This window comes from Diadema setosum, chromosome 2, assembly GCF_964275005.1.
Source record: "Diadema setosum chromosome 2, eeDiaSeto1, whole genome shotgun sequence".
NCBI lineage: Eukaryota > Metazoa > Echinodermata > Echinoidea > Diadematoida > Diadematidae > Diadema > Diadema setosum.
The window spans coordinates 25,926,012-25,943,218 of record NC_092686.1 but is presented as its reverse complement, the minus strand read 5'-3'; the positions used below and the strand labels follow the sequence as shown (position 1 = coordinate 25,943,218).

The window sequence follows — 17,207 nt, the reverse complement described above, 5'->3', positions numbered from 1 at the left end:
GATACAAAAAATTGTCCCGTTTACAATGCAATCAAACCGAAAGAAAGGTCTAATTAAAAAAAAAAAAACAAAAAAAAATAATCACTGGGATGCATGTTTGAAGCTCATCCCCCCAGTTCTTGCCTGATCTGACCCCGACAGAGGATCTCACCTGAGGATCGACGGTGAGAGGCTGCATGCCCTGGCCAACAAAGAGCATGTTGCGCACGTAGTCCTGGCTGCTGACGAACGGCATGCCGCCCAGGTCCTTCAGCTGGTCCTTGATGCCCGTCATGTCCTGCTGGATGTCAATGAAAGCTGACGGGGGGAAGAAGGGCAGAATAGCATCACAAAGTGGCTGCTCTCTCCATCCCACTATCTCTCTCTCTCTCTCTCTCCTCTGTGGACTGTGCCACTTTAAAGAAGAGTTGTACAGGCAGTGTAAAAAAATCTCTCTATATGCAGGGCTCAACATTAGTGATGGCCCAGAAGCATGGGGCCACTAAAAATTTAATGTCTGGCCACCAAAACTTCTAAAAAGCCCTGCTATATTATATAGCAAAGGAAATTCTGAAGAAGTCTGCATTCCCCCCCCCCCCCCCCTAAAATTGCCATGAAAACATGGAGGAAAAAAGGCAGCCTCTTCAGCTACTTTCGATAAGAAATTTGTACTCATAATTTTATGTTAGCGCTTGAAATATTACATTTCACATTATGAATTTCATTTCCTTGAAATGAAAGACCACTCTGAATACTGAATCACATGTGACCCAACTTTTCAAAATCTGAAGTCACTATACATTGATTTCTGGCTGGGGTATTTTCAATTCTTCTAACCGATGGCTTTGAGATTATACATAACTTGCCTAAAACACTTACCAAGAATAGTACAAAAACTGGCCACCACCCCCCCCCCCCCTCTCTCTCTCTCTCTATCAACAGACACCTCTGTTCAAATTCTGCCTCACTTCCCCTGCTACAAAGTACCTTTGGTGGCCTCATTCTTGAATGTGTCCTCCATCTCAGCCATTGCAATCTCCACCCTGGCCAGCTCCTTCTTGAAGTTCCTCTTGGAGGTGAAGTAGAGGCAGATGAAGATGAGGACGATGATGACGATGGTGCCTCCGATGGCGCTGATGATGATGATCATGGTCATCATGGAGTTGTCCTTGACCTTGGAGTAGTCAATGTAGCCAATCACATGTGAAGTCCCATGTCGCACCTGGTAGGTAAACAATGTATGTGTGACGAAAGTAGAGGCTTGTTGAAGATGTGCTCATGCACTGTAGGTATTGCCTTTTCAATAACTTCATTCTGTAAAACGTTCAATTGCTACGGACATCTCTCTTTAAAAAAAAAAAAAAAAAAGTGTGTCTATTTCTTCTTTCACCACCATTTCTACCATGACTAGTAGTACAACTACCACCACTGCCTCCTCCTCCTTCGTCTCCTCCTACTACTATAGTTAGGAACCCGCACCTTGTCAGGGGGCCTAATACCGTCAACCTGCGTAAAATTGTTACAAGCGCACTGAACAAAAATGTACGCCCAGGACTGTGTTCAGCACGCTTGAAACTTTGCAGGGTTACCACAACCAAGCAAACTGAGATGAAAACCGATTTTGTTTGTTTGAAAATCAATTTATATCAGGAAGACGTGATAAATGTATCATCACCATCATCGGCACACTTCTTTTGCATGCTGTGTCTATGGGGGTGCAGGGTGACGAGGTACGGGCCCCTTTCTTAGCACACAACTACCGTGTATTAAGCATTGTTTGCGTTTGATGACGATAGCTGCAAATTTCTGGTATTGATCACTGAACTTTGGGTTCCAGTGGAATCTTTAGCATTTTTTCCTGTATGTGAGTGGGATTTCATAGAATTTCAGTGACGTAATGTAATTTTCACATGCATAAACATTGTATGACGAGGTGCGGGTCACTCAACTATACGTACTACTATTTCCACTACCATTTCTGTTATTTCTTCTTCTACTATGACTACTACTCATATCAAACCATTATTGTTACAACTCCTACTAATAATAGTAATATTGCTATCTAAATATCACTACCATTATTGATGCATTACAGCTCCAAGTGTACGACACCTCAAACATAAAAAGAATGTTACTCTCCTATTGGCTGATTGCTCATCATGTGGCATACTATTGCATGCTGTCTCTGTCAGCCATGCAATTTTGTTTGAGTAAAAATGGATTGTAGGTGATGCCATCAATTTCGATTGACTCCCGTCTTTAACTCTTTATGTGCCATGGTGAAAACCCCCTGTGTGCCACGTTATTCTGAGACACGAAGGTAGTTATGCTTAGAGAAATAATTCTGTTTTTCCAATTTGTATAACTTCTACAAATTTCTGTTAAAGGCATAATTTACCATTTGCAGATGAAACAAAAACCCAACATTAGTGCTTTAAAATAGTTCTAAAATGTGAGTTAGGGATAGAAACAACCACTGTAAACAGAGTGTGGTTGGAAATGACAAATTCAAGCATTGTCAAGTTTTCCCAAAATTCCGTTAAAAACCACAAAAATCCTCCACATGGCCACAGTTTAGTCCAAGAGGTAAAAAGTGCTGAAATTACACAGCAAAACATGACAATCCCCTTGATTTTCCACAATTCTCAACACTCCATTTGCATCAACAGTTTTGCTGTAATTTCAGCAAAACTTAGAAGTGCATCTAGGAGGGTACTTACTTCTGGAGTACTGATATCAGCAGAACAAGTTTTGCTGTAATTACAGCAAATCTGTTGGACCGTTGCAGATGCACAGTGAACACCATGCAGGTGGGGGTCTTTCCTTGCACACTTTTTTTTTGTGGTCATTTATGTGTTGAAAATAATTGTATTTGGAAAAGACTCCTGAATGTATTAAAAGAGACTTAAAGGAAACCAAAACCCAACGAGAAATGTGGATTGAGTGAAAGCACTTGTAGAACACATCAGTGAAAGTTTGAGGAAAATCAGAAAATCTAGTGCGAGTGATGAGTTTTAAAAATTGTTGCGTGTTGGAACCCCTGGATGAGGAGACTACTAGAGGATATGATGTCATGCGTGGACAACAATATGAAGAAACTGTAAAGGAAATTCCACAAAAAGTCACTTCTCATGAAAATTACTTATTCTATCAACTTGATACTGATACATTAAAGCGTTTATATTCATTATATTAAGGGTTTAAACTAGTAATTATTCTCCCCTTCTTCCTGAAAGGGTTTAGTCAAGTGCTCTTTCATTATGCTAGAAAAGTGAGTTTTTGTGTAATTCCCTTTATATTTTCTTTATTGTTGTCCACACATGACATCATAGCCTCTAGTAGACTCCTAATCCAGCGGTTCCAACACCAAAACTTTAAGAATTCGTAACTTTTGCATCGATTGTCCAATTTTCCTCAAACTTTCATTGATGTGATCTACCTGCACGTACTACACAATCAGACCAGTCACACAACTAGAGAGGCGAGCCGGTTCATGACTTGTACGTTGCATGACTCAATAATGCATACTATGTATGATCAAACTACACATACATGTATATAGGCTTACGGCCGTTTGGTTTCAGTGCATTATAATGTAGCATGATTCTCAGAAAGCCCATGACCCGTTGTGAAAATTGGACATGTCAAATCTCTCCACCTGGCAATAAGACCCAGTCACATGACTGAAAACTTGCAAGACTGGTACGCTTCCAGTCTTAAAGGGGAAGTACGGTTTGGTTGGCCATGGCACATCTTTCTGTTATTTAGTGGTACCGGTATTAGCAGAATACATGATAACATTGTGTTAACCGGTAAATTGTGGCAAAGGCATGAAGTGTGTGATCTGACTTAACTGCATAACAAAAGAATGCAAGAAACAGAAAAGTTCGCAATCACAATTACATCAAATCATTAGAGGATATTGGACACTCATTTCAAGAAGTTATACATGTGTTCCTGGAAGAGCTATTCCAAATTTCAGTTCTGCCTACACATATTTATATTCCAGATGATCACAATGCACATGATCAGTAAGATAGTGTGTCCACTAGATATGGGACCGCTACTTTAATTCCATATCAGATCTGCCAGTTGTCATGTCGCCAAGTCATAATCAGCACCTTTTTGGATTCTAACACTCAATTCCAGAATCCAACAGAAATTTCACACCTTTGCATTTGGAAATTCTTTACAAATTTTTACTGCCAGTCTGATGAAAGTATCATTCCAGTATCATCCAGTGAAACACCATTAGCCATGGTTCCTCTAAAGTCCCATCCTGCTCTTGATGCCATTATACCAACTGTTCATGCTCATTCTGTGTGAATGAGACGAACTGTACAACTGACGGCTTCCATGTCACCATAATATCTTCTTCGTCAGCAATACAGTATTGCCATAGTATGCTGGTTAATTGATGAGTAGCAATACGTCTTGTGGAGTGGCATGCATCTCAAAGAAAACGAAGTATACAGATTCCCATATCTGCTAACGCAGGCATGAGGTAGTGCCACATTATTAGTCAACCAGTACTTCACTGTCAATTTTGGCAGGCCAGAATGTGGTATTTTCTCCAGTAAATTTGTCTTCAAAGTCACAACTCCACATAACCAATACTCTGTACTTGTAGCTACTTAGTATGTGGGAACAGGATTGTACTACAAAGTGTAGTCTGCCCAGTTTGGCTGCTATGCATTTGACTACATATCAAGTTCAACTTGCACAGTCTACATCCAAGTTCAAGTAGAAAGGCCTACTGTGTAGTTACACAGGGATTAGCTCCTCCACAAACAATCCCTATAAGGATGCAAACATTTTCCTGTTGAAGCAACTACACCTAAAATGCAAGGCCTGGCCTCAGCTAATCCAAACAGTCAACAGGGCCTATACTTTATAATATGCTGGATAGGCCTACATGTATTAAAAGTGTACATGTGATTAGATTGTGAAAAGTGTTGTTACAGTGAAGGGTACTCTCTTGCATTCTGTGTTGTGTGTGTTTTATAATGAGCAGGGAGGTGAGGCATGTATCTCACCTGCCTTGTGCAAGAAGACAATTGTAGTTTCCAACTATATCACCCTAAAATGTCACTTAGATAATATAATACATTTATGAAAAATATACAAAAGAATAATAAATGCTCCTTGAAACTTTGTTGTTGTCCAAGTAAATGATGTAATATAGAATAGAACATTTCTAAACAGCTCCGAAAATCTGTTGAAAATTGTGTTTTATAGCATTTCTAAACTAAGTTTAACAAAATTACATTGCACAGTATACAAAACTATTCTTTATAGCATTTTTGTTGGTCTATGTTGCATACACTGTACACTACTGTGAAAACTTCAGCTATGAAATGCAACTTTCAATAGAATATTAGGGCTGCTATCTTTTCTAACCAATGATAGGCTATTCAGTTGAACAACAGCATAGATGCCAAGTTCAAAAAATTTTTATGAGTGAGATTTTCATGACTCAGCATCTCGGCGCGCGTGCATGTGCGTGAGCGAGGGAGCGAAGCGACTGAGCATGGGGAGGGTGTTGAAGGGGGGTGTCCGCCCTCCCACGGTAGGGAGCTTTTTCAATTTTTAGCTGGTCCATACTTAAGTGACTATTTTTTACTTATTTTGAAATACAAAAGATAAATATGCCTTCAATTGCAGCTCCCACTGTAATCCTTTAAGCTATGCTCCTAATGCGTGAGAAAAATTGGTGTCATATATGTGTGAGATCGTTAGACAGACCCTAAATGCTTGAGTCTCACTCACAATGCGTGAGACTTGGTAGCTCTGCAACAGCAAAGTTTCAATGAGCATTCATTATTTGACCTTGGTCTGCATGTGTTACGCCAAAATTTTTATTCTATTGGCAAAAATTTTACTACATTGCTTCTTTGAAGCAATTTTGGGACAAAGTTTTCTGTCATTCAAGTGTTCTACAAAAAGTTTGTGTGATATTGGAGTAATGCATTGTGGAAAATAAAGGGACATCCCCGCAGTACTAGTGTTTACTGTGAAAGTGCCCATATAGATTTGGCTCAAAAGATATCAAGAGAACATGTCTATAAGCTTGTCTTGTATCAAAAGAATGAGTTGATATACTATTGGTACATATGTATAAATCCCCCCAAACTATACCCAACTAAGGCCTCCTGTCAATGATGACAAGTCGTAAAAACGTGCTGACATGAGTACAGGTATATAATAAGAAAACATGACTTATGATGATTATACATTGCTTGAAATTTAAATTGCTTGATCATTATTATTAGTGTGGTCATGGATAATATTCCTTATTGATATATCTAGCTTGCCTTAGCACCAACCATGTGTATAATTATGGCCATTTTCTTGTGTATATGTCACGGTAAGATAAACACATATTTTTTTATAGAATCCACTGGGAATAGTCTTTACTTACTGTGAGAAATATGTGTCTAAACTACGCTAAGCAAATATCTACAGGCATTTATTTCTACATCACAAACATTCTTTCCTGATTGGTTTGACTGCAGTTCAGTTGTTACATAAGATTTCAATCATCTCTAGCGATAATAATAATATTCCACGATGACTAGTTGAATGACATATGTGTGCACGCTACAGTTTGCACTTTTGCCTTCAACTGGACCGGTTTGTGAAGCAATCATACCAGATGCCTGTACTTTTGATGGCTACATGTTGTGAATATAGCTACTCCATGAATATGCTGTTCTCATTTTCTTTGTACATCAGTCTTAGCAAGTACAGTCAGGTTCATTCTGTGCAGTTTAAGCCAAGATCAAACAAACTTGCCAACGTCAAGGACAATAGCTGAGGCAGGAGGGAAGTTTGATTTAACCCTGATTGTGCAAACACCAGTCTCCTTCCATATAGATGTACAGTGTATATTCAGCTCTCTTTCATTAGCTCATGGAACAAGACCAAACTTTTTGGAATGCTTCATAGTACTGAACATGCTATGTGCGGAGGTATTTGGCTGCTGTCTGCTCAAACTGCAAAGGCCCATCAGGTGAGACCACAGTAATAGTGAATGATAAATGTGTTGCTTTTATCAGTGCCAGGCAACAGTATTTCTATCTGAATGAAGCAAGAATGTTAATGTTGTTAGCTGACATTTTACTTTTTGCATACCCCTTTGAACTAGTTTTGTTGCATGCAGAATCACACACATTGTATTGTACAAGGTACCTTGTTACCTCCACCAAAGGGGGAGGTTATGTTTTTCGTTACCGTTGGTTTGTTTGTTAGTATACAGTGTAGTTAGTTCGTTCGTTAGTTTGTCTGTGTGCAAAATAACTCAAAAAGTAGTTAACGGATTGGGATGAAACTTGCAGGAAAGGTTGAGAATGACACGAGTAACAAACAATTAACTTTTGGTAGTGATCCGAGAAATTTTGGGAAATTTATGAAGGATTTTGATATTTTGACAGGTAGGGTCAATGAACTTGGGAGTTCAGGCTGCGCGTATTTGAGGTTTGCATGCGCACACTAAAGCGCATGCTCTAGTTTCTGCTAGGGCGAGGCGCGCCGCGCATCTGAGGGTTTAAGACGTTACAAAAGCTTCTATATTGTGAAATCGGGAGACTTTCAGCATACTACAGTTGTATAAACACTTCAGCATGCTGTGAGTACGTATGGGTGGAAATCGGGGGCCCGTTGCATAAAAGTTACAATGGTGATAATTTTGCCATCCCATGGTAACCTCCATGGCAACAATACTCAACAGCCAATCACAATCAAGAATTCCATGGAAGTTACCATTGTATGGCAAAGTTACCATCATTGTAACTTTTATGCAACAGGCCCCATCTCTATGGAAGAACAAGATCAGTGATGGAAAAGAGAGCTCTGCATGCTTGGTGGAGGTCTGTGCTCTCAGAGTGCTTCTCTAGTTAAATTTGTTATTGAATTACAATGTAATGTGTTCATATCCATTCAATTTCCAGTTTGAGTAATGAACTTGTATGAATTTTTGAATGATTTGGAAATATACAGTGTGCACAGGCCTCAATGATGGAGCATATCACTTTCAGCACTTACACGAAGTTAGATTATATTTGTCTCCTAGACTAAGTTTTTCTTCATTCAAAAGTATTTGGGGGGGGGGGGGGGGGTGAATTCAAAAAGGTTGAATGGATAATAATGAAGATCTGCATTTCCAATGCATTGATAAAGAGTGCTACTGTATTCTATTACACAGAAATGCAGTTGATATGTAGTTTGAAAAAAGAGTACAATTTATTTGGCATAACATTGATTTTTTTTTTTTTTGTCAAAATGAGATGAAAAATATGGAATGAATGGCATTTTAATCCTATTCCCACCTGGGGAGGCATTTTGTCCCCCTTGACGTTTCGCATGATCATTCCGCAACGCATGATGCTCTCACTGCGACATTTTATAACTTTTTACTTTCAAGTATCACATAACTTTTGAGACCAAATTTGTCGCTCTCGGACATACCGTTTTGAAGCCACCCTGTACGCCCCTTTGAAAAATATGTGTTGACCTAAAAATTGCTCAAAAACATGATTTTCTGTACAAATCCAATGTAGATTGTGTTTTTGCATTTAATTCATACAAAAATAAATATTTTTACTTTCAATAGCTGACAATTAGCTGAAAATGGCTGAAAATTTATTTTAGGCTGATGCTTTAAAAAGTTTCTGCGACAAATTTTGACAAAAAACAAAAACGAAATAAATAAGACATTCAATAAACAATAAAATTCGAAAAAGTAATTATTAAGCCAAATTTTTGCTTCAATATCATTGTTAAGGATATTGAAAATTGTATATTCACCTAAAAATTTTTATTTATATGCAAAAAAAAAGCATAAATTAGCATTTATTAATTCAAAATACATGAATCAAAATGTGAAAAATCGAACCATACAGTCTTGTAGATTACATTGGCCTCTACCTTAGTGCAAATTTTCGCGAGGATCATGTGATCCACAACTGAGATCTGAAGTGGGGCCAAAAAGTCCCCCCCCCCCCCGATGGTTTTAAGTCCCTCAAAAAACCAGGTGGGTGTAGGGTTAAAGTTCTTGAACAGTCAATAATGAATATGCAAACAATGAAGTGATGTTGCCATACCATCACAACTTGCCATACAATTCAAATTTTGAATTTTCAGTTATTCATTCAAAGGCAAACATGCATCAGTCTAAAATCCTGATAGATCGACCTGATCATTGAAGTTATTTAACCAGGAATGACACCACTTCAATAACAGAAAATTGAATCTTATCATTTCTTTGGACATGATCAATAGAGAATTGTAAGGTTATAGACAACATCAGCTCACTCATTTTCATATTCATGTCAAATACATGCATGAAAATGTATTAAAACTGTTCTGCAGTCAACAGTTCTGCTTTCAAATGTTTGAAAACTGTACTGCAAAAATTAGCAAAACTTCACAATTTCATAACTTCCCTATTTCACTATTTATCCAATTCTGATAAAAAAAATTTTCACTGTTCTCCTCCCAAGTTTTTACTCTTATCGTACTATACAGGTTGATTTTACTGAGCATGTGAACCATCTGCAAAGGATGTAAATGTCAAAAAATGGCAAAGTCCAACATTCTGAAATTTTCACTTTCTTTTTTTATTTGGTGCGACAATGGCGCTGAAAATAATTCTCATCATGAGTAACACACAGCTAAACATTTGTAAGTAGAAAAGCACTCTGAGAGCGCAGACCTCCGTCAAGCAGCTCCCACTTTCCACCATGATCTTGCTCTTCCATAAAGATCAGTGATTTCTGTCCACTGAAAAATCGCCCGATTTCACAATATAGAAGCTTTTTTAACGTTGTAAACCCTCAGATGCGCGGCGCGCCTCGCCCTAGCAAAGATTAGAGCGTGCACTTAAGTGCCTGCATGCAAACCTCAAATATGCGCAGCCTGAACTCCCAAGTTCATTGACCCTTCCTGCCAAAATATCAATAATCCTTTATAAATTCCCCCCAAATTCTTGGATCACTACAAAAAGTTAATTGTTTACTACTTGTGTCGTTCTCAACCTTTCCTGCAAGTTAATCTGTTAATCCCAATCCCAATCCGTTAACTACTTTTTTAGTTATTTTGTGCATGGACAAACTAACTACGTAACAAACAAACCAACGGTATAATGAAAACATAACCTCCTCCCTTGGCGGAGAGGTAGTATGGTAGGGGTCCAACCCACCGACCGGGTCCATAACGACCGACCGCGCATTATAATGGCATTGCGCGTACAGAAAGAAAATGTACGCATGGGACTACGCGCAACGGTGTTTGATTCTTCACTGGGTTACGCTACCGAGTAAAATGTGGCGAAAACAACTAAGTATTCCCTCTAAATTACCGAAATTTAGCAAAATCGAATAAGGTTTATCGTGTAACTTCATATAACTAGGCCTATCTTTGCTGACTCGTTGTTAGATGTAGAGTATCCTTCCGTAATAAATTTGACGATTTTGACCGCAAAATTGTCACCGCCGCTTGTACGATCGTGCACACACGTTACACATACACATGACATAAACATTTTGTCGCCCGCTACGACCGTACGAGTTGGTGCAGAAACGAGAAATGAATGTGAAAAAACAAACCGACTCATCTAATTTATTTCAATTACGATGAAAAGTTTCCTAATGAAAATCAAGTCAAATTCATCAAACAGTCCTTCAAAAGTAATATCGAAGGATTCAAAATATATTCAAATATTATTGGGGAAAAAAATTACGACTAGAAAAAAACAGCAGCTTTTCGAAAAAACGCGTTTAAGTACGCTTTATACGTATTGTCAATAGAGGGCGGGGTGGTCGGTCGATATGAGCCCGGCAGCTGAGTGCGGAAAAAATGACACCCCACGCGTTCGAAGCCGCCATCTAGAGCGCGTACCTCAGATCGCATTTTCAGTGCGCGCTTGTGAATCCGGAGTATTTTCTCCACACGTGAGTAAAATTTCAGGCAAATTGTGAGATTTTTCACGTTTCTATTGATAGATTTTTTCCAAAAACTAAAAATGACACCCACAAATATTTCACAACACTTTCAATTCCCTGCTTAGGTTTTGCAATCATTTGCAAACTATTAAAAATGTGCATGTTGAAGTTTGCTAGTTTTTCATCCACATCCTTTGCCAGGTTTACAAGCTCTGAAATCAGTGCTTGAACCTGGAATGGAATTCCTGGTTAATAGCAAATGTTACAAAACAGTGTAACAAGGCACCAATATGCGATATGTGGTAGACTTGCCATTATTGTGTAGGACTTAAAGATTTGAATAGAAATAATATTGTAATTAATTAAGGATACTTGTAGAAAACTTCTCAAACAATTAGGAATCTAAGGAGCAAGCATTTTGTATTTTGTTTGTTTACATATTTGTTTAGTCTCTGGCATCAGAGCAATGTTAAGCTTTAAGGGAAGAAATGAAAATGAAAATTAATGTAAGAATATGTAGCAGTACATTATTGTAAGCTTTACAGAGCAGCACACTCTTGCTTTGTGAAAGAATACATGCCGCAGTTTTTGCAGAACTCTCCTCCGTACAAATTTTAACTCTTCTGATTTGTTCATTTCATTTGTAGGGTATCAGTTTGATGGATTCCAGCTTCACGCAACATCACCAACAAGCAGCATCAGTCCAAAGTTTGATGTAAACCCAGGGGCATAATGGTCGCACCTTCAAGTATCTGGTAGTTCAATAGATGCATCAGTTATCACAGAATGCATACTGGTGTGCCACATGATTTAGGGTAGTACAGATATAACATAAGAGTTAAAAAAATCTATGACTGTAGCTTAAAGGACAAGTTCACCTTCATGGACATATGGGTTGAGTGAATGCAGCAAAATAAAATAAGTAGAACATATCAGTGAGAGTTGGAGGAAAATCAGACAATCCATTCAAAAGTAATGAATTTTGAAGTTTCTGCTCAGCCACAGCTGGATGAAAAAACAATAGCTTGTGATGTCACATGTGTACAACGATATAAAGAAAGAATAAGAAAATTCAACATATTCCCATTTTTCTCGCATAACACAAGAACACTCAACTTCTCTCTTTCAGAAGACAGGGGGAATAATATTACCCTTAACATCTCCAGTAACAGGTCGAAGAAATGCGCACTTTATTCAAAAAGTCAAGTTTTGTGAAATTCTCTTTTTTATTTTCCTTCAATCGTTGTATGCAAGTGACATCATACACTGTAGCAGTCTTCACATCCAGCAGTGACTGTGCAGATACTTAAAAAATTTCATAACTTTTAAACAGATTGTCTGATTTTCCTCAAACTTTGGGTTCTACTAATACTGCTGCATTCTCTCAATCCTTATGTACATGAAGGTGGACTTGTCCTTAATTGTCTTATCACAGAATGATACAAAGTGTGATTTATAAATCCAAGTAGGTTAAAAAGAATGGAGTCACGACCATCTCTTATATCCTTTGCCAGATGTTCGATGCTGCCACTCAAAAATGTTTGAAGCATGTGCCAAACTGGGTCTGCCGTGCAGATAGGAATACAATGGACTCGTGTCTCATTGTATCACCAGGCACTCCCTGGGGAAGATGTGTACATCTTTGTGATGGTAATTACTTTTTGGCTATCCCTTCTTATTAAAGACAAGTGATATAATTATGATGATTAAGACACAGGGATGCGCAAATAGAAATTCAAAAAAAAAAAAAAAGGAAATAAAGATGAAAATTACCAGACTGCACAAGTGTCATCGAAACCAGACATAAAACTCTTTGTTAACATGTAACAGCGATTTATAACGCCATACCCTAAATCCTAACTGTACTTGGTTTCGTTTTATGAAGAGTTAGAATTTATTACAAAATTGACTTCTATCATAAGTCTGTGGCAGCAATTTAAAATCAATTATATCTTTTGATTAAACAGGGTCCTAGACTATTTTGACCCATGGAGATACAAAGGTAGATGTACAAGACACCGTTTTTGTTAGTATCGCATAATGCGTTGCCATGGCAACGGCAAATTTTCATGAAAAATTATTGATTGACCTACTTTCATTTTTTGAGCAATTAACCCCAAATGTGGCATGTGTAACTCCTATCAAAAGAAGATGTGCAAGACACTTTCTTCATTGGTATCGCCTGGTGCATTGCCATGACAACAGCAAATTTAAAAAAGAATACACAATGTTGTGGATGGAAGTACTCTTTCATCTTTTGAGTAATTGACCCGAAATTTGGGATGTGTGACCACTTTCAAAGGAAGATGTGCAAACGCTTTTTGTTAGTGTTGCATAATGCATTGCCATGGCAACAGCAAATTTTGACAAAATCTTATACATTGTGGTTGATCAAACTACTCATCAGTTTTACAGCAATTCAGTTGAAATTTCGGATATAAGATGCCGTCAATATAAGGTGTAGTTGTGCAAGATGCTATTTATGTATGTGTGAACAAATATGTTGCCATGGCAACAGCAGTTTTTTGTACCAATCATACAAAAAAAAAAGAGTGGATTGACCTAACTCACTGTGTTTTTGGAGTACTTGACTTGAATTTTGGCACATTTATGACTGTGTGTAGAAGTGCAGAACACATCTTCTATCTAGACCAAAGACGCTTAACTAATAAGACACGAAAGTGCGCGCTAATCATGTACAAAACAAATGGACAGCGCGCGGTCTTCAAGCGTATACGCATACCACCTGAGACGCGCTACCTTGACGCTTGATAAACATCAGCAGCGGCTCCAGGAACAGCGCGTCTCAGGTGATGTGTGTCTTTGCCTGAGACGCGCTGTCTTTGAAGATGTTGTTGTTTATCAAGCGTCCCGTTGATTGTGAGATCATGTTGTTGCCAAATTTTTACCTCCACGAAATAATCCTTATTACTCTAAAATCTCGTTCTTCAAAATAATCCCCTTAATCGAAAAAAAGCTACGACTATAATTTTTAAGTCTTTTTAAGATAATAAAGATACCACTATCTTTGGAAATGAATGATGTTCCTAGGTGTACTGAGTTTGTACTTAGCTCTCTTTTGTATCGTCATGTAGGGTAGCCATTTTGTGTCCATTGTTATCGCGCGCCTTCGTATCTTATTATCTCTACTATCTTTGATCTAGACGTTTATCAATACGTTGCCATGGTAACAGCATTTTTTCACTATTGGCATGCATTACCTTTATATGCTTTTTAGCTAACTCCCTAAATCTTTAAGCATTTAGCTCGAAATTTTTAGCCCATGTGACTGCTATGATAGATGTGAAAACTTATCTTTGGTTATTGTTGAATGATGCATTGTCATGGTAACAGCATATTTTGAATGAAAATCATCCAAAATTACTGTGGATTCAGTCAACTTCCTCAGTCTTTGAGCACTTGGCTTGAAATTTTGCATATGTGACCACTATAGTACGTAGATATGCAAACTTAATCTTTCATCATTGTTGAGCTATGCGTTGCCATGCTAACAACATTTTTTTCATTAAAAAGCATACAAAAATACTGTGGATTCAGTCAACTCCCTCAGTCTTTTAGCATTTAGCTTGAAATTTGGCCCATGTGGCCACTGTGGTATGTACAAAATGTGGATGTGCAAACTTAATCTTTTGCCATTGTTGATCAATGAATTGCCACGGTAACAGCATATCTTGAATAAAAGTCCTACGAAAATACTGTGGAAACAGTTTACTTCCCTATTCTTAGAGCATTTAGCTTGAAATTTGGCACATGTGACTGCTGTAGTACAAAAATGTGCAAATATAATCTTTTGTCATTGTTGAACTATGCGTTACTAAGGTAAAAACATTTTTCCCTATAAAGCATATAAAATACTGTGGATTCAGCTTACTCCCTCAGTCTTTGAGCATTTAGATTGAAATTTGGCACATATGACTGCCATGCTACACAGATGTGCAAACTCAATCTTTGGTCATTGTTGAATAATGTGATGCCAATGGTAACAGCATAATATTTTCAATGGCAATCACGCAAAAATACTGTGGAAACCTCCCTGAGTCTTGAGCATTTGTAGGTTGAAATTTGGCACACGTGACTGCTATGTTATGTAGATGTGTGAACTTACAGGTGTTTTAAAGGTGAGTAAAATAATATTTCTACAGGGTCATTGGCACCTCCATGCCTTCAATTGTCCCTGATGTTGGGAACTTAATTAATAATTTCATTAATTTTTACATGCAAAAATAGATAAATAAATGAATAAAATGAATACAAAAACTTAAAATATGAGAGAGAGCAAAGAAATCATTTACAAAACTCATCAAATATTTTTGAAAGAAAAAAAAATGTATTCATTTTCCTCCATTTTTATTTGTTTTTGAGTGGGTCCCTTTTGTGTTTTATTGTTTTTCTATAAGTTTGTTGAGTAAGTCTCATAATCATGTGAAAGTATAAAAACAGCTAATTATCTCTATGTAGAAAAACTTACCACCTTTCTCAGAAGGAAACTTTTGTGAGGTAATTTTTTGTTTTGTTTTATCTGTTCAATCAATCAATGGGAGCAGTTTTATAAAATTTGCACAATTATTATTCATAAGGCCTGACTGTTAGTCGTTGAAGCTATTTAAAAGTTAACAATATGACAACATTATTTTGAATGAAATTGTGTATGTCTTTTATTTATCCTAAGTTTGTATCATCTGAGCAATTCATATCCAAGATGCCATAATGATTGCAGTGTTTTTGAAATGATGAGAAAGCACATGAAGCATCCTAGTATTTTGCATGAGTTCTGCCTGTAAATGTACATGTATATTGCCTAGATTTAACAACTGTCAGTATTCTTCTTTTCTGATACAGCATTTTTCTTTTTCTTGTATGAATTCCCATGTGTATTACAAATGCCACATATCAAGTACCAAACTGTAACACCCCCCCCCCCCAAAAAAAAATGGAAATAAAGAAATTTATTTCAACAATAAACACAAATCTTGCTATATCATTTATAATTACTTGGTATCTGTTGATAGATGTACTGAGATATGTTTTGTGGAGTAAAAAGGAGATAGAATGAAAGACCAAAAATTGAGTTGATGAGTGACTTGTCTTACCTTTGTAAGAAATCATGGAGAGTGAAAGCATAAACATGTTTGAAATCCATCATATGCGACAAATTCATCGCATTTAGTTGACAATTACACACTAATATTGTCAATTTCAACAAACCAGGACATATGCATAATAAAAAAAAAAAAAATCATAACATGATAATAGGTCCTACAATATGCACTCCAGCATCTGTCCAAAGGCCTATATAATTTTGCTGAAATTACAGCAAAATTTGGTCTGCATGGAAAGACCTGCACATACATCATGTTTCCTGAGCATTTGTGGTGGTCCAAGAAACTTGCTGTAATTACAGCAAAACTTGTTCTGCTGATATCAGTACTCCAGAAGTACCCTCCTAGATGCACTCACCAAGTTTTGCTGAAATTGCAGCAAAACTGTTGATGCAAGTGGATTGTTGAGAATTGTGGAAAATCAAGGGGATTGTCATGTTTTGCTGTGTAATTTCAGCACTTTTCACCTCTTGGACTAACCTGTAGCTTTGTGGAGGATTTATGTGGCTTTTAAGGGAATTTGGGAAAACTTGACAATGCTTGAATTTGTCATTTCCAACCACACTCTGTTTGTAAAAATTTGAATCCGTATAATCGATGTCAAGTATTGTTAAATACACAAAATGTAAACAATAGTTATAATAAGAATGCTTTCAAGCGAAACCGTATACAGTTATGGTTTATTGAGAAAAATGCTGATATCTCCTCATATTTTGGGCTTTATTGCAAAAATCTTGTATGGTAGGATGTTTTGTGATACAACAGACCTACACATATGCATCAAATGTGATATCTTGAACATTTTTTAAATCACTGCTCCCAAAGGTAAACTGGACCTTTAAGATGGGCATGATAGGAATCAAAGTTAAAGAGGAATGCCAAGCTTTGTTTCGATATAAATTGTATGACGACTCTATTCTCAATTTTTCTTTTGAATGACCAGTTGCTACATTACTGTAAAGGCATGACTTTTGCACATTAAACCGTGACAGAAATTTAGAATGTACGAGCAAATCTAGTTGGGAACATCGCTTGATAGTCGATCACCACATAGAATGCAAGCCGTATATGAGAGGAACAAAAGCACGAGAAACGCTTTCATTGTGCCGTGGGATTAGCAGTAATTAGCGGTTTATCGATCGGTCTTGGCGGCTTTGTTTGTTGAGCA

The 17,207-nt window shown here is 37.4% G+C and overlaps 1 protein-coding gene across 1 annotated transcript in view; it reads right to left on the bottom strand.

The window, feature by feature from the left end:
• Positions 1-17,207, bottom strand: part of LOC140243571 (plexin-A4-like) — a 132,572-nt gene that overhangs the window by 16,522 nt on the left and 98,843 nt on the right. The window contains exons 20-21 of the mRNA XM_072323241.1: positions 967-1,201; positions 152-297 (exon numbers count right to left, since the gene is read on the bottom strand). Coding sequence (XP_072179342.1) covers positions 152-297; positions 967-1,201 — 381 coding nt within the window. The remainder of the gene's footprint in view (positions 1-151; positions 298-966; positions 1,202-17,207) is intronic.